Source organism: Pongo abelii, chromosome 17, assembly GCF_028885655.2.
Source record: "Pongo abelii isolate AG06213 chromosome 17, NHGRI_mPonAbe1-v2.0_pri, whole genome shotgun sequence".
NCBI lineage: Eukaryota > Metazoa > Chordata > Mammalia > Primates > Hominidae > Pongo > Pongo abelii.
In genome coordinates this window covers 51,794,428-51,819,201 of record NC_072002.2, presented here as the reverse complement: position 1 = coordinate 51,819,201, position 24,774 = coordinate 51,794,428, and the positions used below count along the sequence as shown (strand labels likewise).

The 24,774-nt window shown below is 51.7% G+C and overlaps 1 protein-coding gene across 52 annotated transcripts in view; it reads left to right on the top strand.

Moving 5' to 3' along the window:
* The window catches only part of CELF4 (CUGBP Elav-like family member 4), a 324,300-nt gene that overhangs the window by 72,974 nt on the left and 226,552 nt on the right, over window positions 1-24,774 (top strand). For 45 of the 52 annotated variants that reach the window (XM_024235766.3, XM_024235765.3, XM_024235764.3 and 42 more), the window contains 1 exon segment: window positions 7,282-7,364. In XM_024235766.3, coding sequence (XP_024091534.1) covers window positions 7,282-7,364 — 83 coding nt within the window. 52 annotated transcript variants of the gene reach the window in all.

Here is a 24,774-nt window from a genome sequence, read left to right as displayed (position 1 = left end):
AACCTTGGCTGGACACACAGAGAAGAGCGGAGAGAGAGGCACAGACCCATGGGGTCTTTTTCCCGCCTGTTACGCAGTCCTGCTGAGCCCCAAGGGCCCAGCCTCAAGTTGTTCATGGTTGAAGTAAGAAAATGAGGCTCATCCTTGAGGCGGGCCATGGGCAGAGGCCACATGCGAATCCATAGAAGGTGAGACCACAGTGGCCGAGGTAGATGCTCAGGGCTTCAGCTTGGAGTAGGACCTAAGAAGTGGGTCTTAAAGGCTGTGTAGACTCCAGCCGGGCACTCGAAGTGGGAGGACGTTTGCAGAGGAAGAACATGTACATGACGAGCTGCTCTGTAGCTGCCTCTCTCTCATGTGGCAGCAGAACATCTGCTTCAAAAGGTACCAGGAAGACTGCCTTTGCCCACCCAGAGCACGAAAGACAGAGCCTGGATGGGGGAACAGATGTGACCTCAGAACACCAGTAACCCTCTTCCCAGGGAAGCTGGTGGACTTTCCCTCCCTCCCGCTTGCGATCCACTCCCAGAGATGCTACTATAACTTCTCTGCAGTGGCCTGCATGTTTTTTGAATCTTCCAGCTGATTCTCAGGTGCAGCCAGGGGTGAGGACCACTAAGGAGTGATGCTCCCAGGCTGTGATTTCAGGCACCATGGCAGGTGGATGAGTGGAGATTTGGGGCAGAGGGGCCTTCAGGGAGCCCCTTCCTTGGCCCCTAGGTCTGGCTAGTGGGCCTCCTGCTCCCTTCCCATTCCCCACCGCCCAGCTTTCTCCCACTTCCTCCGGGCCGGCCAAGTCCAAGGCCTAAAGGATCTGATGTTTTATTAAAATCCAGACCTTCCTATTCTAGGGCCACCTTCCTCTGGCTAATTCTGTAATTCAATTAGTAGGAAGGCAAGGCCCAGCTGGGGTGGGAGGAGGGAGAGCATCACATTGGGAACCTTCCCTTCCGCGATGATTACACCCCAGGCTTCGGCCCTGTTCAGAGTTGGGCAGGAAATTGTACTTCCTTCACTTCACAATGACAAGGGCCTTTTATCCTGGCACATGGGGGCTTTGTAAATTACTGCCATCTCCTTGCAATTAATTCTGCTGCACTATGTTTTCCCCCCACATGGGAGAGGGCACCGCCCACCTTCTTGGCCACAGCAGTACCCCTTGCACCATGGTCTGCACGCTGCCCATGTCGGAGAGGGGCATCTGCCACCCCTGCGTGCACCCTAGCCCGACAGCACCCTCCCGCTGCCCACGCTGCCTGCCTCTCCCTGGCCCAGAGCTCACTTCTCCTGCCACACACTCCTTCTCCCTTCCCTCCTCACTTTGCCAACTTTTCCCAATCTCCCTTCAGTGCCCCAATCTTGGATCTCTTTCCCCCACCCCATAGTCCCTCTTGGTCTCCAGCTCACAGACCCCTGAATGAGGAGCTGGGTCCTCCACTTTCCACTTAGCTGTATAGACATAGAAGAGCCTGTCTCCACCCTCACCGAATTGAAAGTCTATTCAGAGACAAGGCATCAAGCTGGTAAATGGAAGGGATAAGTAAATAAGAATGGTAAGTGGGAGAAGGTGACATGGCTGAATAAGGAAACATGCGTGCGGGCCAAAGTGTTCAGCGTATGTGATAGAATCTCAAGTATTAGAAGACAGGCAGGTCTGTGCTGGCCAGAGGAGGTGGGCACGGGGTCCCTCTCGGGTGAGGAGAGGAGGTGGGCATGGGGTCCCTCTCAGGTGAGCAGAGGAGGTGGGCATGGGGTCCCTCTCGGGTGAGGAGAGGGTGCCATAGGGAGCCCAGGTGTCAGCTGCTGAGGGCAACACTGTGGTGTGACTTCTCACCCCATAGTTCTGTCACCTCTCTGCCCCCACCCCGCCTTGGATGATTTCCAAAGCTGTCTCTGCTCCAGAACAGGCTGCGCTTCTATCCTGCTTGATCCCGTGACTCAGGAAGAGGTGGGACAGAAAGCGCTGACCCCTAACGGGTGGTAGACTCCATAATGAGCTGGTGCTGGGAGAACCATCCCAGACACTGGGACAGGAAAGGGGGCAGCTCAGGGTGAGGTCCTAACCCACCCAGAGAGCCCCTGGATCACTTGGGTGGCTCTACCTCAGGTCCTATCAGAATTGCACAGCTGGGAGGGCCCTCCAAAAATGGGAGGGCGAAGACGGGGAGGTGTCTGCACCATCATGGTTTCCATCCCCCAAACACCAACCCCCAGAACTCAGGGCCAAAGAACCAGAACCATTTACATTTCCAGCTTGCTGAGTCGAGAGCACCTGTGTCAACTCCCAGCACCACAGCAGCCAGCCCCGGCTCAGAGGAAGCTTTGAGGCAGGGCCACAGCCACCCCACCAAGGATAATGTCCCTCATGAAGTATATTTGCCAGGCAGCAGATGTGCAATGATCTTTGTCTCCTCAATACAGGCCATAGGCCCTGCATCCTGTCAGGCTCACCTATTCTCACCCACCTCCTTTTCATTTCATCCTACTCTTTTAGCAAAGATTTTTTTTTCCTTTCAAGTTAATTATGCAAGTGATACATGAATACATTCTGGGTCTAAATGTGTCAAACAAAACAAAAAAAGTGAAAGTCACAGGAAACATACCCCCTACTCCCCACCCCGTACTCCCTGTTTTCAGTTTGGTGTGACTTCCAGACTTTGTCTTTCACGTGTAAATACAGGTCTGCGTATATAATGGGTGAGTTGATTGTGTCTCCATTGTATATACATGGTGTCTATTATTTCACAACTTGCTTTTCCCATCTGACAATGTGGCTTTCCATGCTGGTACATTGAGGGTATTTTCATCTTTTTAACTGCTGTCGAGTATTCAGTTTAAAAATGAAAGCATTCCTGTCCTAAGGGACATTTAGGTGGTTTTTAATTTTTTTTGCTATTCCAAGCAGCCACACTGGATCCCTGCCAACTCCTCTGTGAGCACGAGTGTATGTGGATCATAGGACCAGGACTTGGGAGGGATTTCTGGGTCTGAAGATGGGGAGAGATTTCTGTGCCACTGGCCACATCCCCAGGAAGGATGAGGCACCCTCCACAGACCTTCTCAAGCCTCAGCGTTCAGAGCCCGGTGCTAGCCTCTCTCCCACACTGTCTTGTGTTGTTAGGCAGCTGCTCCTTGAGAGAATCCCGTTTCCCACCTCAACTGTGAGTTCCCAAAGGGCCCCGCCAGGGATGTCTCTGGGGACACCTCAGTACAACATAGGAGAGTGAGTTTGGCAGATTAGTGGCTGCTGCGCTGAGGCTGATGCTCCCCACCTTCCCCCCTTTCAGCTAGACACCCTCACAGCCCACAGCCCCCTCCTCAACCCCTGTGAGATGTGGAAATGAGCCACAGGAAGTCAAGGCCAGCTGTTCTAGCTGGGGGTTCTGTGTGTCCCACCCCCATTCCCTCCCCAGGAGAGAGCAGTGAGTGTCCAATGGCTGAGGCTTGGGCACCCTTTCTTCCCCGGCTCCCCAGCCTCCACCCCAGGCCTCTCACCATCCACAGCATCCTGTGATGGCAAATTCTCCTCCTGCAGCCCCCTCCCCACAGTCACCATGCCCCCAAGGCTCTGCCCTCAGCCAGGGAGCAGACTGGTCCCTTCTTTTGAACCCCGGAGTCAGTGCTAATACCTGCTTATCCGCATTTGCCTTTCTCAAAGAGCCTTAAGATAGCCAACTAATCTGCCGTGCCGGCGTGTCAGCTGCTGTATCGGACGGGCTGGAGATGGACTGGGAAGGGCCCGGAGTGGGACTGCCCCAGTTAGCCTCTGTGTCCAGCCGCTCCCGCCTCACAGAGGTGCAGAGGGAGAGAAGGAAGGGGCTTCAGCACCTCTCTAGCCCCTGCTTCACAACAGTGAACTGATACTGGCACTGCAGCCTGCACTTAGTGAAGTGTGTAGAGGCTGTTCATACTCACCGGCAAGTAGGTCTCCCCACAAGCTTCTGAGGGCCATTACTCTTCCCATTTTACCGATGAGGAAGCTGGGGTGGGTCCTGCCTAGGAAGGGGCTCTCCTGGGCTTCTCTCACTGCTTCCTTCTTTCATCTCTGTTCCTTTCACAAATACATTCCCTTTCCACCTCCTCTCTGAACCCGAAAAGGGGAGGGAGGCAGGAGGAATTTCTACATTGGAAGAGGAGGAAAGGGGTTTTCACTGGGTGCAGGCTGGATGGTGGAGGAGTCAGGAGCTGCAGTTGTTTATCAGTCTTTTCTGGGATCAACTTGGGGGTGAAGGGGGAAGCATGGTGAGAGTGCACTGTCAGGTTCAACAGGCTCCTGGGAGCTCTTGGGGCAAAAACCCTCCCATCAGGAACCCGCCTATCAACTCTCGGGCAACCTCTGGCCCTGCCACCACTATGGAAGTCCAGTGTGCCTCAGTGCCCACAGATCCTGGACAGCGCTCAGTAGCCTCTGATCACCATTTCTGTGCCTATTGGCCCCACCAAATTAGCTGAGGTGTTCTGGCATTCAGTACTTTCAAGGAATACATATTAGCCTCCACTCATATGCTGGACACTGAGAACCAAGCAGAAACAGAACAAAACCAGGCTCCTAACCTCATCTGATCATGGGGAGCCTGCCCCTCAATGAGCAAATATATGTGACTCTGTCAGGGAGTGATGGGTGCCAAAAAGAAAGGGAAATGGGAAAAGGGGTCAGGGTCTGTGTGGGTGCAGGGCTATGTCAAATGGCGTGGTCAAGGGAAGTGTCTCTGAGGAGGTCTCATTTGAGCAGAAACCAGAGTGAAGGGAAGGAGCACACCATGCTGATAGCATGGGTGGGGTGGGGGGGCCGTTCTGGGAAGAGGAAAGACCAGTGCAAACACCCTAAGACAGAGTGCGCCTGGGGGGCTAAGAAGTAGTGAGGGGACTGGTGAGTGGGGCCAGGGGAAGACTGGAAGGAGATAAATTCAGGGGGTGGAGACGGCAGGGGGAGGTCACCCAAGGTCTGGAGGATCCTGAAAGATTTTGGTTCACAATAAAGTTGTGAGCTCTCTCAAAAACTGTGGCAGAAATTCCTGAAAGCTGGACAAAAGCAACAGATTCCTTTTCCTCTGGAATCCTTTTCTTGTTATCTTGGGCCATGGAAACAATATGGTCATTTCCTCCTCCTACTCCTCCTCCTCTTCCTCCCTCCCCTCATCCTCCTCCCTCCAAACCTGCCCCTGACCTTGTCCCAAGCTGGCTTGCCTGCGTGCAGCAGAGGCAGTGGCCACCTCCTGGTTGCAGGCAGAGGACAAGGCCAACAAGGGGACGGGAGGAAAGACACCCCCGGGAGAAGCAGGCGGCAGCACGAGGGACGACGTCACGGGGGCCTCTGACCGCTATTCATTTCAGTCCCTGGGTGTCTCCATCAATAACCGTCTGCCAGTGACCAGGAGGGAGGAGGACAGGAGAGGAAGGAGGGGTGATCTGGGGTCTGGAGGAAGGGAGAGATGAGAAGGAGTGGGAGAGAGGCTTCTCCAAAGCTCCTCCAAGCCTGGGGCAGGAGTTGGAGGTGGGGAAGGCAGAGGGGGCACTGGGAGCTGAGAGTTTCTGTCTCCCAGGCTTTTCTCCCTGTTTCCTTCTTTCATCTCCGTTCCTTTCACAAATACATTCCCTTTCCACCTCCTCTCTGAAGCCAGAAAGGGAAGGGAGGCAGGAGGAATTTCTACATTGGAAGGGGAGGAAAGGGGTTTTCACTGGGTGCAGGCTGGATGGTAGAGGAGTCAGGAGCTGCAGAGGACACCAGCAGTGTTCTGTGCCCAGCAACCAGAGTCTAAAGCAAGCCTGATGACAAGGGCTGACATAGGTACCAGACTGGCACCAGCAGCCTGTGGGCCTCATGAGAGGAGGGCCTGGGCCACGAAGTCTGGCACAGAGCCTGCCACAGAGCGAGCACTCAGGAAATAAATGGCCATGGCAATGACCAAATGGCTGGCTGTGGAGATTGGCTGGGGATGGACTAGACCAGCCAAGGAGGGCTGCCTGGAGTAGGTAGAACTTGATCAGATTCTTGAAAGATCAATGGGTTTCAGAGAAGTGAACATGGGGAAAAAGCGCATACCAGGTGAGGAGGTGGTGAGAGCAGAGGAATGGGGGGCAGAAGGGAACACAGGTTGTTGGGGATGTGGCCTTGGATAAGATCACGTGAGAAAGAGAGGAACAAGAGAGGCAGCCATTCCACAGGGTGCCTTCTCTGGGGCCATGGGTGGCTTGAAAAGGTCTGCGGTGACTGTTCACCAGAACAGTCAAGCCTGCTTTCGCCATAGTGAGCTTTTGGGCTTTCCCCATGGTTTTGAGCCTTGCAGGCCTCCCAAGCCACCTTCAGCCACATCTGCAGGCAGAGAAAGAAGGCCTGACACTGGGCACGCTGGGCAGCTTATGGGAACTCCCAGAAAGACTCCCCCATCCCCACTCTCTTGGCCTTGTCACCACACCTAAAGGACAGCACTGAAAAGTCACCCCTTGAGTATATTCCTCTGTCAAATCCAGATTCCCTGGCGAGGGGGTGGGGTGTGGCCCAGTTAGAATTACTCAGTGGGAGAGCTAGACTGAGCCTTCTCAGTTTGCAGGTGGGGAGACTGAGGCCAGAAAGAGGATGTGATTTGTTAAGGTCACCCAGGCAATTAAAGGCAGAGCAAGGGTGGTCTAGTGCTGTAAGTCGGTGGCCTGGATATGCCCTAGAAGCCCTCGGACTTGGAGGGGTGTGAAGACCATCTGTCACGGCAAATCAAACAACAGGGGTTGGGACAGGGGACACCGGGTACGTTTATTTTATTAGGAGGGCCTGGCTTAGGGTCTCCTTACAGACTGAGCCTTTATTTGGAAGGCTTAGAGGAGCCCTCCACCATCCCTGAGGGAGCAGCGCCCAGCACTCCTACCGGCCAGAAAGAGAGCCCATGGTCAAGTGTGGCTAGAGGTGCTGTGGGTGAGGGGTGGAACCTGCCCCTTCTAGGAAGCGTTAGGGGCTGGCGCTGAAACAGGGCAGAGAGGTCTGAGGCACCAGGGTGTGGGGTAAGGAGAGAACGGTAGGGAGAGGGGGGTGTGGTGGGGGGAAGATGCAGGGTGGGGAGACTCCGCGGAGGGAGCAAAATAGGAAAGCAAAGGGAGGTACGAGAGACAGACAGCCGGGAACACCGAGAGGCAGAGAAGCTCCGAGAAGAGTGCACGGGAGAGAAAGAGAGGTGGGGACAGGGACGGAGCGGCAGGGAGGGGAGGGAGCATGGAGGGCGGGCGGCAGGGCGCGTCGGCGGGACCGGGGGCGCCCCACTGACCCTTCTTGGCGCTTGCTTTCCTCCCCAGGCTGCGCCTTCCTCACCTACTGCGAGCGTGAGTCAGCGCTGAAGGCCCAGAGCGCGCTGCACGAGCAGAAGACTCTGCCCGGGGTAAGTGGCGCCCGCCGCGGCGCAAGCGGCCGACGCGCCGACAGGGGGCGACTTCGGGAGGCCGGGCGGAAGCGCGGCGCGCGGGGAGAGGGCGGCAGGGCGCCCGCCGCCCGCCTGCGCTCGGGAGCCCGCGCGCCCCCCAAATCCCCGGGCTCCCGGCCGTCTGGGCCCGACGGGATCCGGGACGGGGCCCCACTTGGCCGTGGCCGTGAAGGTGGAGCCCAGACGCAGTTACTGCGAGGGCAGCCTGGGGCGGGGGAGCGGCGCGTCCTGGATCCCCGGAGCGGGAGCTGCCTCCGCCGGGCCCGCGGGCCGCGTGCGCGATCGAGTCCGCCCATCGAGTCGACGCGGGCCGCTCTAGTGGGGGAGGAGGGGGCCGGCGTGGGAGGGGGCGCCGCGAGTGAGATCACCGCGGTTTATTTAAGGAGCCAGCCCTCGTCTTTGATAAACTATCGCGCCTCGGCCCTGGTTTACAGCTTCTGTGCGGGGGAGAAGAGAATTATTTATGGCCCCCCTAACTGGATATGATATCAGCCATGGCTATTATCGAGGCTAGTTCATCACCATAAAATAAGAAGTGTTCTTCGGGTCAAGGGTCTGCGCGGTCTCTCCTGTGGGTTCAGAGAGATGGGGCGGTGGTGAGGGGGGAGAGATATACGGCTGCTGAGTATCTAAAGATAGATGGAAAGATGTGTGTTTGTGGGCATAATTTAAAGATTTTCTAAATATAGTGTTGACGCTTATACAATGGACACTGCAGGGAAGCACATGTGTTCTATAAGTATGCACACCCATGCTTACACATGCATGTTTACATTCTTACCAAGCCAACCATATGTAAACACACGTTTCAATTTCTACCCCACAGCGGGAATGGTTAACCAGGTAGACGGAGAGAAAATGCAACCCCGGGCGGGGGCAGCCTTCCTGTGCATCGAAGATCTTTCTTTACTCGTTTAGGGGTGGGGAGAGCTGAATTACACAGGGCCTTCCTTCCATTAAGACAGCCTTTGTATTGTATTTTGGTATTTGTGATTGCAAAGCACGGGGCTGAGTCATCTTAATAACATACCCACAGATGCAAATATATGGAAATCGAGCACCGCACAGATTTTGTGTGAAGCCCAGCTCTGGCAGGGTGGCCATTCCCCAGTTGTTTTTTCAGTTGCGCGGCTACATGCACATATATTATAGTAATTACTTTCTGGGTGCCCTCTGTAAGATGGCAGAAATATGCTCCATATCGCCCCATGTTATGTGTGAAGCATAAAGCCATATTGTAGGATAATCGAAGGCTTCTGAGAAAGGTTTGTGCTGATTAATAAAGTGTTTATGGTACTTTGTTTTGGGGGAGATTGTGACAGATATTTTAGAGCCACCCAAATGGAATAGAAAATACCACATTGTTATGGGAGGCCCTTCATCAGCTTGAGAGAGATTGCTGGGGAGTTTCATGGTGGCTAAAAGCCGGAATCAGAAGGCGAAACAGAAAGAGAAGGTGGGAGGGGGAGGTTTAGGATTTTGAAAGAGGAGAGGCTGGGAACTGGGAGTATTTCTGTAGCAAGTGTGGATTGTTGAGGATCTAACATTAACTTGTGGTTGTTTATTTTACATATAATAGAATAGCTAAATGATGGAGTGTATTAGTTCTTTAATAATTTATAGAAATACTTTGATGTTGCAGTAATTACATTAAAGGTCACATATCAAAGGTAATTTGGTTGAGCAGCTGTGATGGTTTCTCAGAAGCAATCAATATCACTGTCCGTGGTGCTGATTTCACCAAGGGGCCTGCCAGATTAAAGAAGGCTTATTACCAGGCAGAAAGGCCCAGGGGAAATCAGGAGCACATTGGAGCGACGCGCCAGCCCCCCTTCCACCGATAATTAACACTGTTCCCCATAATCTGTGCTAATCCTTCATACTGGGAGATCCAGTGGCATTTTTCTGAAATCACAAAGACAAGTTGAGTAAGTTTGAGGGAAAGGGCAAAAAGAAACGTGAATGTATGTTGGGACGGGAAGGGGGAAGATAGATAGACGCCAACAGCAGAGCTGAAACATAGCCTAGAGTCCCCTCGAACACCATCCCTTCTTCAAAGGCTTCACAGGGAAACTCATGGCCTCAAAAACCTCATCAAACAATTCTCGGGGCAGGCACGGCCCACTGGAGGGAGGGGCAGGAATAAAAGACCGGATTGCAGCTCGAAGTTCCGAGGGCATATTTTCTCCACACAAACCTGCATGCAGACGAATGAAACACAAAATGACCAAGTAAAATTATTCTTTAAAGTGGAGTTGTTTTGATTCCAGAAAGCAGACCTGGTGTTATTGCTGTTGGTTGGTTCTCTCCTCTGAGATCAGAGAAAGTGTGCCACTAGCAAATGCAGGGACGGGACCAAGCCAAATGCTCTCACCCAACCAAATAATAGGCGATCCTGACAACTGAGGCTGTGTTCATGGCTGCCTGTTTCGGTGAGAGACAGAGGGGGACTTCTTCTTGTCTGGGGTGACCACACTAGGCGCCCCAGCAAGCACACTCTATGTCTGACTAAAGAGAATGAAATTGAAAAAAAAAAGAACCTGGAAAACTAGTAACCTCAGCAATTTAGGCACTTTTCCAGACTTCAAAATCCCTTAAAATCAAGCCATTAAAATCAGCCCTCCACTGTCTCGCTGAGGAGAGAAGGAGGAGAAAAGATAGTACAGGCAGACTATGCTGTTTCTAGCGAGTTACGGAGCTCGCATCCTGTTGCCAGCAAGAAAAATAATCCCATTGCTGTCATACACACACACCACCACCATCACCATGAGCAACAATAACAAAATGACAGAGACAGAACTAGAGGCACCCCTAGCACATGTCTTCATTGGGGGCCTGAAAAGGGAAGCTGACATTTCTCTTGGGATCAGTGGAAGCTCAGAAACCACAGTGGCTGTTCTTACAAATCAGTGATACGTGATTCCCAGTATCCCTGGGAACCAGCCTGAGCAGGGCCCTCTGATGGCTGATGGAGTCATCCCTGGACCAGTGGCACAAATGGATTATTATTTTTGAGTTTGGCATGCTTTAGTAGAATTAGATTATTAAACTATGAAGCTTCATCTGGGTCTTTTTGAGCACTGCCTTCTGCCAAAATCCAGGCAGAGTGACTCCCTTTTTCTAATCTCTCTGCCTCTCTTGCCCTCATACTCTTGATCTCACTCTTTCCTGACTTCCTGTTCTTTTCCTGCCCGTGCTCCTCTATTCACAAAATTTGTTTCACTATTCACAGGGGACAGTCAACATGGGGCAGTTTCTCAATCCATCAAGTATTTCCTGTGTGCCAGATGTCCTGTAAAATACAGAGATAAGAAAAACACATCCACCTCCCCGCTTGGAGTTGTCCATCAAGTTGGGGATGGAAGCCACACACACACACACACACACAAATATCTACATAGTCAACAATACAAGACAGCACATGTTATTATAAAATGGGTAGTGTGGACAATTGTTCAATAATCACAATACTTTTAAGCGCTTACTATATGACAGGCATGATGCCAAGCACTTTACCTACATTGCCTCATTTTATCTTCAAAACTACCCTATGAAGAAGATGTCATGATTATCCCTCACAGAGTAGGAGATCGAGGTTTGCCCAAGGTCACAAAATTGATAAGTGGCCGAGCCAGGACCAGCACTGAGTCTGCTACCAAAGCTCAGGATACCTGCCTCTGCCAGTGCCACCGGTTGCTTTAGGAATTTAGAGAGAACCAGGATGACCATGGAGTGCAGGAATGACTCAAAGTTTTCATTCAGGATATGGGTAGGGTGGGAGTAAAATGAGTCAGATGGGAGCACTGGACCGAGAAACGACCCAGAGTCCAGGCACACACAACAGGCCAGGAGCCAGGTGACTCACGCAGGGCAGGAGAGGCCCACTCTGAGAACCACCTGGGGCCTGAGTGTGCACGGGAAGCCTCTTGAAGGAAGTCTGTTCCTTAAAATCTACCCCTAAAGCTTTGTCGCAGCTCCTCCAGCCATTGGGACTTTGTGGGGAATTGTCTTCCAGGAAAAGCCCTTCTGTTTCCAAGGTTGGGAATACAGGGTCTCAAGGGAGATGCTCAGATGAGAGAAAACCAGGTGCTATGACAAGCCGTGGCCAGCACTTTGCTCCTTTGGTAGCAGAAAGGGCTTCTCACCAGGGCTGGCAGGGGAAGAGCTGGGTCCAGCCAGTAGGAGGCTAGGAAGCAGTGGGAATTAGAGCTGGCCAGGGATGGGGGTGGGGGAAGTGGGAGCTGTATCTCCTTGGTAAACATTAAAGTTCCAACTCACTAGTTAAAGATTGGCTTTTGTGTCCTCATTCCAGCAATCCTAGAATACAAAGCAAACTAACACCCTCCTCCCTGCTGTCTCTCCCTTCCCCTCCCCTCGCGTCAGCCTGGCAGACATGCAGAGTCCCGCCATTGCACCTCCTGACTCAGGTCACCACGACTCAGGATGGGTCACTTCCATGGAAATTCAATGTGACCTTCGAGTTTACCAGGAAAGATGTTAAAGTGGGAAAATTCTTTTCAGAGAGCTCAACTGGATTTCTAGCACCGCTATCTCAGTCTGTCTCTTCTTTCTATCCCTTCCTCTCATTTTTCTTTCTTAATCCCATTTTCTCCTTCTTTCTTTCTTTTTCTTTTTCTTTCTTCTCTTTGTGCCCCCATTTTCTCCTCTCTTCTCTCCCTCTGCACATTTTCCTCTATCTCTTCACCAACACTTTCTTCTTTTATCCTTCAGACTTGTCTCCCCTTTCTCTCTCCTCCCTCCCTCTTTCTACTTTGGCCCACCCCACCTCAACCCTGACATCCATAGGAGGCTCTGGTGGGGACCCCATCACCATACAGGGGCTTCCCTGGCAAGGCCCATCTCCCTCCCTGACAATCCTGCCATTGAGGGATCCATCTAATTTTATGTACAACTGTAAAGATGAATGATAAGTAGAAAGGATGCAGGCAAGAACAAGATGAATAAATTATAAAGGGCAAATGATGACAAGACAGGGGTCCCCAGAGACAGTGATATGATAACAGAAACTAAAGACGAATTTATGATGGATGTGGTTAGCATGTATGGAGGCTGTTAATTCTTCGGGGTAGTTTTACAACTTCTAGTGACTGGTGCAATCAAAGCTTTTCATTTTAGAAATGGGATGTATTTCCATTTGTTTGTCCTATAGGCACAGTGTTGGTTTTTGTCTCTGAACAGTGAGTCTGGGTCTCATCAGCACCTGCATCTTCCCTCCCAGCCCCTGCCACCTTCTGTTTCTCTGCAGAGATCATCTCAGCCAGATCCACACACTCTTCCAGTTCCCCGGTCCTGTTGTCCTTCCTCTTGCTGATTGTATTAGCATGGGACTGCTGCAACAAAGCGCCACAAACTGGGTGGCTTAAACAACGGAAATGTATTGTCTCACAGTTCTGGAGGCTGGCAGTCCCAAATCAAGGTGTTGGCAGAGTTGGTTCTTTCTGAGGGCTGTGAGGGAGAATCAGTTCCAGGCCTCTCTCCTCGCTTCTGGGAGCCTCAGGCATTCCTCGGTTGTAGACGGTGTTCCCTCTGTGTCTTTGCATCATCTTCCCAGTGTACATTGTCTGTGTCCAGACTTCTCCTTTTTATGAAGACAGCAGTCATATCACGTTAGGACCTGCCCTAATGACCTCGTCTTAACTTGATCATCTGCAAAGACCCTATTTCAAAGAAGGTCACTTTCATAGGTCCTGGGGTTAGGACTTCAGCATCTTGTGAGGGGAACACAATTCAACTCATAACACTGAGAAAGGGGCTGCCCTGTGGCTCTTCCACAGTAGGGAGGACAAAGGCCTACAAAAGTGTCTGAGTCATGGGGGTCACCCAGCCTTTCCTCTGTATCTCACCTGGATTCATGCTTTTTTCTTTCTCTTTGGGAGAATGGATGATGTATCTTTCTTCTTTCTCATATTCCCCGAAAAGAAGTATTCATCTGTCCTTTTAGGGCAGTGGTTCTCAATTTTGCCCTGCAGGGGACATTTGACATTGTCTGGAGATGCTACTGGCATCTAGTGGGTAGAGGCCAGAGCTGCTGCTGAATATCCTACAATGTACAGGACAGTCCCACAGCAAAACATGATCTGGACCCAAGTGTCAACAATGCCAAGGTAAAGAAACCCCATCCCGGGCCTAGGGCGGGTAGAAGGTGGGACAATGAGGCCCTGGGGCAGAGTGTTCCTCCCTTACTTGCTGGTTCTCATTCATTCAGGGAACAAGTCCAAAGGTCCTTAGAGTGTTACAAGAGGGAGGACTTGTGAAGAGGCAAAAGCTCCAATGGTGTGAGCACAGGGTAGAGGGGGAGTACAGGCAGGAGCAGAGGGCAGAGCCCACCTCCGGGCATTAAGGATCATTTGTCGCCTGCCATTCACATGCACTCATGTCTGCAGGGCAGACTTGACCCAAGGGCTTGGCAGTTTCAGCACCGACTCCAGCTCAGCTCGCTCCTGGGTTAGGTGAATGGAGACTTTGCTATAACAGAGCTGGGACCAGAACCCAGGCCTTGAGTCCCGGTCATGTGGGGCATTTCTCCAGCCCATACCTTCAGAAGAGCCCCCATCCCAACAGCAAACAGGCTTGGCAGGCATGTGCCCTAGCCAGGCTTTCCAGCCAAACAGGACCTTTACCACAGAACACCAGCCTGGGCTCATTATACAGAATGGAACACCAAGGTTCCAAGAGAGAAGTCCAAAGCACTTTAAATCCAGGTACTGAGGGACAGATGGGCATAAGGGCTACACCTGTGATGCCTTTGAAACTTGCCTCTTCTCTTCCACATTAGCCCTTAGCCCAGCCCCATGTCCCACTATGTTCATGCAAAATCTTTTCAATCTCCTCCCCACAGAGACATCTCAAAGTCCTCCTTCTCCCTGGGGCTGTGCCCACAGTCTTCCCTCCTAGACTGCCCACTTTCTCCTTCCCTGCCCCAACCACTGTCCTGAGGGTTCCCCGTTTTTCAAGCAAGTGACTCTTGACTCTCATAGGGGCCTCATATTCTCAGTGGCCCCCACGACATAGTCCAGGCCTGCCATGGGCTGTGCCCAGAAAGGCTCCCTAACAAGTTTATCTGAAAGAACCAGAGAACCTCTGTGCCTGCAGTCATCATACATGACTTGAAGGAAATAAACAAACAAGAGGGCACATGAGATAATGAACAGAGGGAACCTGGGCCAGGTCCAGCCTGCCACCAACAAGCCACGTGGCCTGGGCAGAGCAATGAGCTCGGACCCTCCCTGGACACACCATCTAGACTGTGAAGGAGGTGGTGGGCCATATCACCTCTCAAGCCCCTTCCAGCTCTGACATTCTTTATATTTCTAAGAATAATGAGCTCAGCATTACTCACATTACTTAAGACAACAGGGAGAGGAGAGGAGAGGAGAGGGGGAGAGCGAGGATGACAGTGTCTCCTGCTCTCCACTACCCGACGCCATTAGTGACAAGTGTAATAAAGCGTGGGTCAGATATGTCTCTCCCTGACGCAGAGCAGCCAGACTGCCTGCCCCCCAGGGCTGGGGCTGGATTCCTGACGGTACCCCCACCCCTGCCCTCTGCTCAGGTCTCATTCTAAGGACACCAGACAGGCATTTTGCAATTTTCGCACTGCCCCAGTGTGGCTTGGATCATGGTTGCCATCACCCAAGTCAGCGGCAGCAGCGTTTACAGATAGCCTGCCCCCTGCGAAGTTTGGTTGTGGGAGGGAGGGTGTCTGGCATCGGACAAAAATAAGTAAGACACGGCCTGTTGCAGAAGGAGTTTATAATCTGGTTTGGGAGGCAAGTGTGAAGACAGCTCATGATCCAGAAAATATCTTTAGGGGCCCCAAAAATGGTAGTGATGGGAAGTGCCCAGGAGTTCAGATGAGAGAGATGGCAGGATAAGCCAACATGCCCTGGAGGAGCCCACACCACCACGGTGGCCTTCTGCTTCCAGACCCTCACCCCTCTGATGCATTCTTCAGAGGCTGGCCAAGGGTGTCATTGTAAAATAAAGGTCCCACCACCTGCAAACCACCCAGGCTTCTGTCACCTACAAGATTCAGCCAGGGCAGACACCATCCTGGCCACAAACCCTCCAGATGCACATTGCCTTCCTGCAAGCTCCTCTTTTTCCATGTCATTCCCTCTGCCTGGAGAGTTTCCATTCATCCTTGGAGGCCCAAATCCAACATCACTTCCTCTGAACAAAATCTCTGCCCCGCTCGGGGAGCTTTCCAATCCATCCCCATCCAAGCACCCAGCACTGCCCTTGGGGCCCAGGCTGCTCCGTTAACACCAGAGTTCCCATCTTGGATTCCCAGCCTGTACCTGCTTTCCTGTTTCTGCACCTGTGCCTGGAACTGGCCCAGAGCAAGGATGGGTGGGAGGGAGGCAGCTTACCCTCTGCTGAGCAACCTTGCTGGCCTTGGCATTTCCAGAGGCACCAACAGATCATTCTGGCAGCTCCTATTCCAGCCATATCACCTCTATGCCCCTCCAGAAAGTCTTCAGCCTAGCTCACCCTGCGGGGGTACATTTGGAAAGAGGAGAAAGCCTCGCTCTCTGGTCATGGATGTAGAAAGGAAGTGCTGTGTGGAAAGTGCTTTGGCCCAGGCATTTGCCGCCGGCGCAGGTGTGAATGTGGGCGTGTGTGGAGCGAGGTGTGTGTCCATCGGAGCGGGAATGTGAGGCTGCCACAAGGGCTGTGCCTGCATGAATCTGTGTGAGGCTGCAAAGGGTTTGTTAACCTTTCGCCAGAAAACGAGGCTGAGAAACAGAATGTCTGTGTGAGCTCCTGCTCCGGGATGGATGTGTTTTAGGATTGGAGGGTTTCTGCTGGGTGCATGTGTGTGGGCGAGCAGAAGGACCTGTCTTTGTTGTTGACCTGCAGGGATCCGGAACTGTGGGCTGCCACGTGCCATCAAAAATAGGCAAGCCTGGGTGATAATAGAAAAAAACGGTATTGTTCTTTATTCTTTAATTCCTCATGAAAACAGCTGTTGTAAAGAGGAAAGGGCTGGAGTGCAGGGGAGATAAGGTCTCTCTAGGGCCCCGAAGTTTACTGTGGTTCACGCACCCTTTTTTTAATCAAAGGCATTTGTGGTATGTTCCCATGAGCCCACCAGGGGCACCATGTGGGTGGCATCCCCTTCTGGTGGCTGAAGGAGCACAGTGTGTTTAATGGTGAGCCTGGTGTGCCCAACCCTGTGCCCAGCACAGAAGAGGCAAAATGATGCCGAACACTCTGCTCCACCCTTCAGAACACTGTCAGCCTGTGCAGAGGACACCAACTGACTTGGGGCATCCACCCAACCTTTCCAGGTCTGAGTTCCCTAATTTCTATCATGAAAATCACATGTGTGAGCCCTTTATATGCTGTGGATTGCTAGAAACCATCCAAGTTGTATTATTAATGACAAAACAATGATGTGAGTGGGGATGACCTTCAGAGTCCTTTGCCACAATAAAGTCCTGTGGCTCCTAATTCACAGATGAAATAATTAAGAGGATAATAAAAATATAGAAAGGCTCAAGTATGCAGTTTGGACTATATGTCCCATTATATTTCAGAAAAGAGCTGGGATGACCCGAAAGGACTCCATGTAGCGGGGAGGGCAAAAGTTGGTTGTGTATGTAAAGGGAGAGGAACTCGAGAAATGAGTAAGAGGAGGAAGGCTTGGGGAGCCAGGTCAGTGTGAATTTTCCTCCTGGAATTGGGGATGAGAACAGGGAAAATGTGTCTGGAGATGGAGGAGGCTTTTCTCACACTGCTGTACTTCACAGCCTCTAGCCCCTTACAGCCTGTGGGCTCCAATCAACTCCATGCAGATCAGTTGCTCTGAAATCCTGCACGTGCTGGGCATGGCTTCAGACCCCAGCAAGTCTCCAGCTTCCCTGCTCCCTAGAAAGGACCTGCCTACTCCCAGCCTACCCACCAGAATCCTCCCAGGGCATCAGGACCTAGCCCCAAGCTCCCTTCCTCTGTGGTGCTGCTCTAGGTTGCTCTAACCAACACTGATCTCACCCTTGCCTGAGCCTCTGCAGGTCAACAGCACCGGAAGTCTAAATCCTGGCTAAAGTGTGGACATCAGATCAGCATCACCGGGGTCTGTTAGAAATGCAGAGTCTTGAGCTTACTCTAGATCATCTGAGCCACATCACTCAGACAGCACCCACCACCCTTTAACAAGATCCCTAGGAGATTTGTGGGCACAAGAAGTTCAACCACCACTGGCCTAATGTTAGGCTTTAAAGGATATTGTCTTAGTTGGAGCGCCCCCAGAAGCAGACTCTAGACAAGCATTTGAGTGCAAATAGCTTCTTTGTGGGGTTGACCCAAGGAACTTGGGTCAATAGTGGAGACAAGGAAGAGAGGAAATCAATAAGGGGTGTCTTATCAGGCCGACCAGCTTCCACTGCGGGTGTTGCTGAACCCCACTGGGACTCTAGAGCCAATGTCAATCATACTCCTTGGAGTCATCCCACCCAAGGGGCCAGAGAACTGGGGTATTCATGCACCAATTTCCACCAGGCTGTGGCCGAGGTTGTGCCCAGGGGTCTTCCGCTCTCTAGCTTTTCTGGCTTGCTGCATGGGTGGGCAAAGTGGGCTCCACAGTCAAAGGAAGCCCTCAAGCTGGAAGTGCCGGTGCTGGCAGTTGGAAGTCAACCCACTGTCACTGAGGTGGGGAAGAGAAGGGGTCATGGGCAGGACACCACCTACATCTACTGCAGATTGAGCCTTGCAGCATCGTCCCAAATAAGAGAGAAGATCAAAGAATCTTGTCTCTCTAACCCCGATGACAGCTACCAATCACTGTGTACTCTCTAGAGCCAGACACTTCACAAATATTATCTCATTTATTTAAGACGGCATCACCCAGGTCTTAACCAGGCCTTATTAGTGCTATTGTATGGAAGAGGAAACTGAGGCAAAGGGGCTTGCCTAGACCAGAAAACCGTGGAGAGATCTGGCTCCAGAGCCCATGCTCCTTCCTCCTCATCCTAGGGCACTAACCCTGTAGAAAGCCAGAGCTGCATGAGGGCAGGAACCGTCCCCGTCACCCCAAGGCCACACACCAGGCTCTTCTGGCAGGAGACTCTGGCATGATTGCAAGACACCTGGGGGGCCCTGTGGGGCAGGGCAGTGGCCCTCAAGGTGTCACCACACACCTGGCCTACCTCTGCATTGGAGAAGTCCTGTTCTGAATGGAAGGCAGAGTCTGATTCCATCCCCAGCTCTGCCTGGAGCCTTACTGTGTGCCCTTGGAAGCCACTTAACCTCTCTGAATTGTAATTTCTAAGTGGCCACCCTTCCACTTAGAAATTCATTTGGCTGCAGTGGCCTCAACAAATAACACTTTGGGTTTTATGCACATCACAGAGTCTGGGGCCTCGTGTTGCTTCAGCAACATAACCATGCAACAGCAACAACATAACAGAGTCCTTCTCCTCACTGCTGTCAGAGGGCATTGCATCTGTCATCAAGCAGAGCAGGTCCAGCTGCCTCTGTCCCTTCTATCGGGAATGCAAAAGGTTTCCAAGAGGTCCCCTCTCCAGGAGACATCTAAGTATGTCTCATTGGCCAGAGCTATGTCACAGGGCCACCCTAGCTGCAAGGAAGTCTGGGAAAGAGGATATCTTGCCAAAGACTATGCACATGTCTTCCATGAACAAATCTGTGCTTCTACAGTGAAGGAGAAGGGCCGGATAATATTGTTGGGACCTGGAAGAGTCTGCCCTCACACAGCCTGGTAGAGATGGTCAGGGGTTACAGAAGAGCAAGCTGGCTGGAGCAGCAGCCACCCCCCCCACACGTGCCGCATTTGCCTTCAGCTTAGATCACACCCTGATGCTTCCATGAGGATGCTGAGTCAGGAAAGCAGTCTTAGGGTGTGGACCAGAGGAGCTTCTTCATGCAGCACTGCTAACTCTGCATGTTTATTCCAGCTACTGACATGGTTTCCAATTCTGTGAGATTCATAAGGAGGAAGGGAATAAAATTTCAGCTACCCTTAGGTAGCATATTTGTGTCCTCTGTGTCTTTCTCAAGTTTGTGCCCTTCTGTGCCTTTGTGTGTGGCTTAAATATTGAAGAATCAAAGGCCGCCACGCCGGCAACAGCTGTGCCACATCACAGGCATTCCACAGGCAATTCCTCACTCCCACTTTTTTGACAGTTGCACCAGTGGTCTCACACCCTCTGAAAGTGGGTCGGTCAGCTTTCAGGGCCAGCAGCAATGGCACCAACTTTATTATCAGAGACTGAAGCAGGACCTCTTTTGTAAAGGGGTGTGGGGTCAGGTAGGGGTGCTCTGTGCAAAGGCTGCCTCAGATTGACCTTCCTGGTAAGCTTCAGCATGGCTGAGAGCCAGGAAGGAGGGGACCAGGGACAGCACGGGCTGGCCTGTGCTGCCCTCTACCCCTGAGGCCCTCCCTCGTAGCCTCTGCCAGTGGCCTGGGCTGTCCCATGAGGTAGTGAGCCTCTGGTCACAGACATGTTCAAGCAGTCTGAGTCACGGGATTCAGGGGTTGATGCAGGTAATTCCAACATTGGACCACATCAGTTCTGGGGGGCAAGTTAAGATCCCATGATTTTATCTAAGTTTTACCAGCTTAACCATCATAAATGCCCACATAGTACCAGTCCCAGTCCTCAGCCCCAGCCAGTTTAGCTAGGTCCCAAATTCCCTAGCCTCTAGCCTGGAGTAATCCTCATTTCTGCTTCAGGCCTCCCAATTTCTCCCTTCTCTGAAGACTTCAGGCCTTAGAGGCCAAACCCTCCATGCCACTGGGCAGGCTCATGCCTTAAATTTAACAACCTAGCCTCTAATCCCAGCTCCACCACTCTGAGCTGTGTGACCCTGAGCTAATCACTTAACTTCTCTGTGCCTCAGCTTTCTCATCTCAGCCCTGGGGTGCCAATAGTTCTTTTATCCAGGAGCAGTTTACGGATAGCATGAAGCACGCAAAGCTCTGAACACCCTGCTGCTCTTGCACACAGGAAATGTGCACAATGACAGTCTCTCTACAGCTGCCACTCTTGCTGCGGTGATTCTGTCTCCAAGAAAGGAGTGAATCTTCCTACCTGGCCCCTTCTGGTCCATGCCCGGCCCCTGGCTGCCCAGGTCTGGAGGGCAGCCAACACAGGATGCATAGCAGCAAACCTCCCAGCTTTATAGCCTAGTGCAGGGCTGGCCTCAGGGAAGGGCCAACAAACCCTACCATGCTGAATGGAAACCATTGTGAGTGGCAGGCAGGTCCATAAGGACGCTGGAGCTGGCCCTGCCAAGGCCTGGCTGTGCTGGAAGAGGAGGGCTCGAGATCACCACCTTCATGCCCCCACAAGAGGTATTTGTTAAGTTTGTCCTCATGGTTTGCACAATCCCCCAAGTGAGACCTACATCATACCTCCCTCTCCACTCCCTGTTCACCATTCTTCACTCCAAAACACGGCAGCACCCCTGGAATCTGGGTGAGCACAGCCCAGAAGATTGAAAACCCTAACCAGGGAGAGTAGGAGCAGAGTCATGCCCTGGACACCCTCATGGATTAAGATGGTCCAGGAGGCCCTTCAAGGCCGAGAGACAGAGAGTCTCAAATGAATATGCATTCAGCCTCTCCCAGCAGCCCTGACAGCTGGCATCCAGCAGCTGGAACGGCTCAGAGCCTGGGAGAAGGTTTGTAATTCAATTCGGTAAGTGTTTCCTGAGCACCCACCAGGAGCATAGCCCCGCACTAGGTGCTGCTTGGCAGGTGGAAGTGAGTAGAGGGCAAGAACCCTGCTACCCCTGGGGCTTCCCTCCTGCGGAGGAGAGAAGATGTACATGCCAAGCAATTAGAGGACAATGGATCGAGACTCCAGATTGCAATTTAGAGCTGGGAGTGGTTTGGGAGCGCTTCCAGTCAGGACTGCTCACTGAGTGTCACACTGCCTGGGCAGGATCGGCAGGATCTAGGTGGATGGAGGGGGCTCCAGATGTCACTCCAGTGAGATGATAGCAGGGGCAAAGGCAAGGAGGAGGGAGAGGACGGGGGCTCTGGCTGAAGTTCAGGAAGGGCTTGGGGACGGGACTTAGCGTGAGTTGGGAAGGCCTTACACATCCCACTGAGGAGCTTGTTCCCTTTCCTTTGGGTTTTTGGGAACTCATGAAGCTTCCTGAGTAGGAGAGTGAGAGTGTCCACTTCCACATGGTACGTGGCATGGTCTGGATGGGGAAGGCCTGTGCCAGTCCTGATGAGAGGACTGAGGTGAGGACGTGACATCAGGAACAGGAGCTGAGGCCAGTGGAGAGCCTGCCTCAGTCCCCCTTTCCAGGAGCAGCCTCAATGGGCGCAGGCTAGCAGCAGCTACTCACTTGGTTCGGGGCAAGTCCTGCTGGTGGAGGGCTGAAGGGAAACTTGGCTCCCTCTCTGCCCTGAAGCTGGTAAGGGAAGTGGGCATTGCCCTGACCACTTGAACACTTGTCGCACCTGAAGGAGAAAGTCTCCATTCAGGGCAGGCTACGCAGTGCTGGAGAGGTTTCCAAACCACCTCATCTCACTATCGCACGTAGGGATTTCTTTGACATTCAGATTTATAATAAATGTAAAGAAAGAGGCTCCACCTCTCTCTCTCTCTCTCTCTGTCCCTCTCTCTCTCTCTCTCTCTCTCTCACACACACACACACACACACACACACACACACACACACAGAGTCATGAAGAGTCAGGATCTGCCTGGGATCCATGTGTTGCAAATGCTCCCTGGGTGATTTCGCTGCTCCTCCAGCTTCAGAAACCCTGTGTGCTCCTCTATTCTTTGTCCAGCATTGTCAGAAAATACTGATTCCTCCTCTTGGGCTAGAAGAGTTTGATCCATGAGGAGGGCCCCACTCTGCCATTATGTTTTCCTCCTGAGGGTTAGAGAACCTCAGAAAAGTGGAGTGGAAAGGGACATAAGCACCACTCGCCTAGACAGTTGGGCACAGCGCTGCTGGGATGCCACATTTGGGTCTGTTCTCATTTACAACACGGCCTTTATCTTGAAAAGGCTCCATGATTGATGACCAAATAAACCCACCCTAATTCAGAAGAGCTGGGGAGGACACTCATTTCCATTAGCATCCGTATTATGGGGTGTGCTCAGTGAAGTTTTATTACTTTTGAGTAGACAACCCAACAGTGCTTCCAAGTTAATGTCCAACACTGCTTTAATGAACAGATGCAAAGCCTGTGTAACTAGCACAGTGATGAAGTGACACAGAGGATTCGTAAGCCACTTGGAAACACTGGTCTTAGGTTGACAACATATTCCTGCACATAGAACTTTGTCTACACTACTTATTTGCTGATCAAAATTTTTGATAGATTTTCCAACGGCCAACTTTACACCTAAAGTCCAAATTACCCTCTATTCTGACTTGGTAGCATTGAAATCTACAAAGACTTCAACCAACTCCTTAAGTACTCAGTATCTGGCAGATGCAATGAACTTGTGGTGGCCAAGGCACAGAGTGTCACAGTTCTTGCAGAAAGCCTTTCCTGATGGGCTTGAACCTTCATTCTCTAGCCATCCCCCAGGGGTTCACTGGGGGTTGTCCTGTGTTATGAAGTGGCAGGGTGGGCTACCTCCCACTGATGCCCCTTAATACTCTCAGACCCCATGGAGCTTTGCTATTGGTTTGTGTTCTCCAGCCTGCACCATGCCTGGATGTTCCTCAAACTCTTCTAACTCCTGTTAAGTCAGTGGGCAAGAACCTGATCCATCACTGATAGATAAATCAATGGAAGCAAACCCGCTATCTGGCCACTGTTTGAGCCCTCCCTCACTCCTGCCCAGAGGTTCTGGGAAGAGAGTATGTGCCATCTTCTTCTATTCTTATTAAACGATTTATCTGGGGGAACTTATATTTTCTTTTAGGATAAACTGAGCTAATGCGATGTGCTTGTTTTAATTTGCAAGGTTAACTGATCTAATTATCTGCAGCGTTTAGTTAAATCCTTGTGCCTGGGCCGGCTGCAGGTGTGGGCTTTGAATCCTGCCAACAGGAAATCTCTTAAAACAAGCTGATCTAACTCAGCGGGTCTGCTGGTATGAGGGATTTTCTAATAATGCATGAATTTATTAACAGCCAAAGATAAATAGAGGATATATTTACATTAAACAAATTCACAAGGAACTGTCTGCTGCTTCTCCGGCCCCCTCCCAGCAGATGCATCCCCCAACTCCACATCACTGTCTGTGCCATACAGGGGGAGCAGAGAATGACTCTGAGGAGCCCCATGCAGCTACAACTAGATGTCCCTGCCGTCATGACACGAAGGGGTAAGCAGGTCAGGCAAGGGTTAAAGATTAGATTTTAGTTGATCCCAGACTCCAAAGGAGCCAGTGGTGTTGCCCTGCTCCCTAAAAGTTGACACAGTCTTGCAGTAACAGGTACCTCCCTCTGAAGAAGGAAAGTGATGATCCCACTTTCCCTAGGCTGGGAAGATGGCCCCAAGAAATCTGAGTCTGGAACTGAATGGTACACTTTTAGGGAAGTATGTCCAGAGAAGGTGGCCAGGACAGGTGATATGGTTTGGCTCTGTGTCCCCACCCAAATCTCACCTCAAATTATAATACCCATAATCCCCACCTGTCAAGAGTGGGACCTAGTAGGAGATGATTGGATCATGGATGTGGTTTCCCCCATGCTGTTCTTGTGATAGTGAGTGAGTTCTCACAAGATCTGATGGTTTTATAAGGGGTTCTTCCTCCTTTGCTCATTCGCTCTCTCTCACCTGCTGCCATGTAAGATGTACCTTTGCCTCTGCTTGCCTGCCACCATGATTGTAAATTTCCTGAGGCCTCCCCAACCATGCAGAACTGTAAGTCAATTAAACCTCTTTTCTTGATAAATTACCCAGTCTCGGGTATGTCTTTACAGCAGTGTGAGAATGGACTAATACAACAGGAGAAGGAATCCTTCCTCCTGAAGCTAGTTGAATGGCCGATGCCATCCATCTTTCAGAAAACAGCCTTGGCAGATATAGGTGTGGCCAGATTGAGGTGGCAGGAGGAGAATCTTGGGAGGCAGGTAGAGGGGATTCACCCCACACAGATGTCCTGAGAGCCTCCTGGCTTCCCAACCCCTGCCCTGCCACAGCCCTGACCCACTAGTAGCTGCCCCAACCCTCTTCTGGGGCTCCAGAAACCCTCACAGAGGCTAGGCCTCTGAGGCCAGCACTGTTCAATAGGAGTGGAATTATTACTCCAGAAATGCACTTTGCTTGAAATACCATTGAGCTGCATTGTTTGAAACGCAGCTTCAGGATCAGATCAAGCAACCAAAGACACATTTGAAATGCATTTCCCATTTTCTAAGGCCCAGGCACCCTGACAGCCCAAGTCACTCAGTA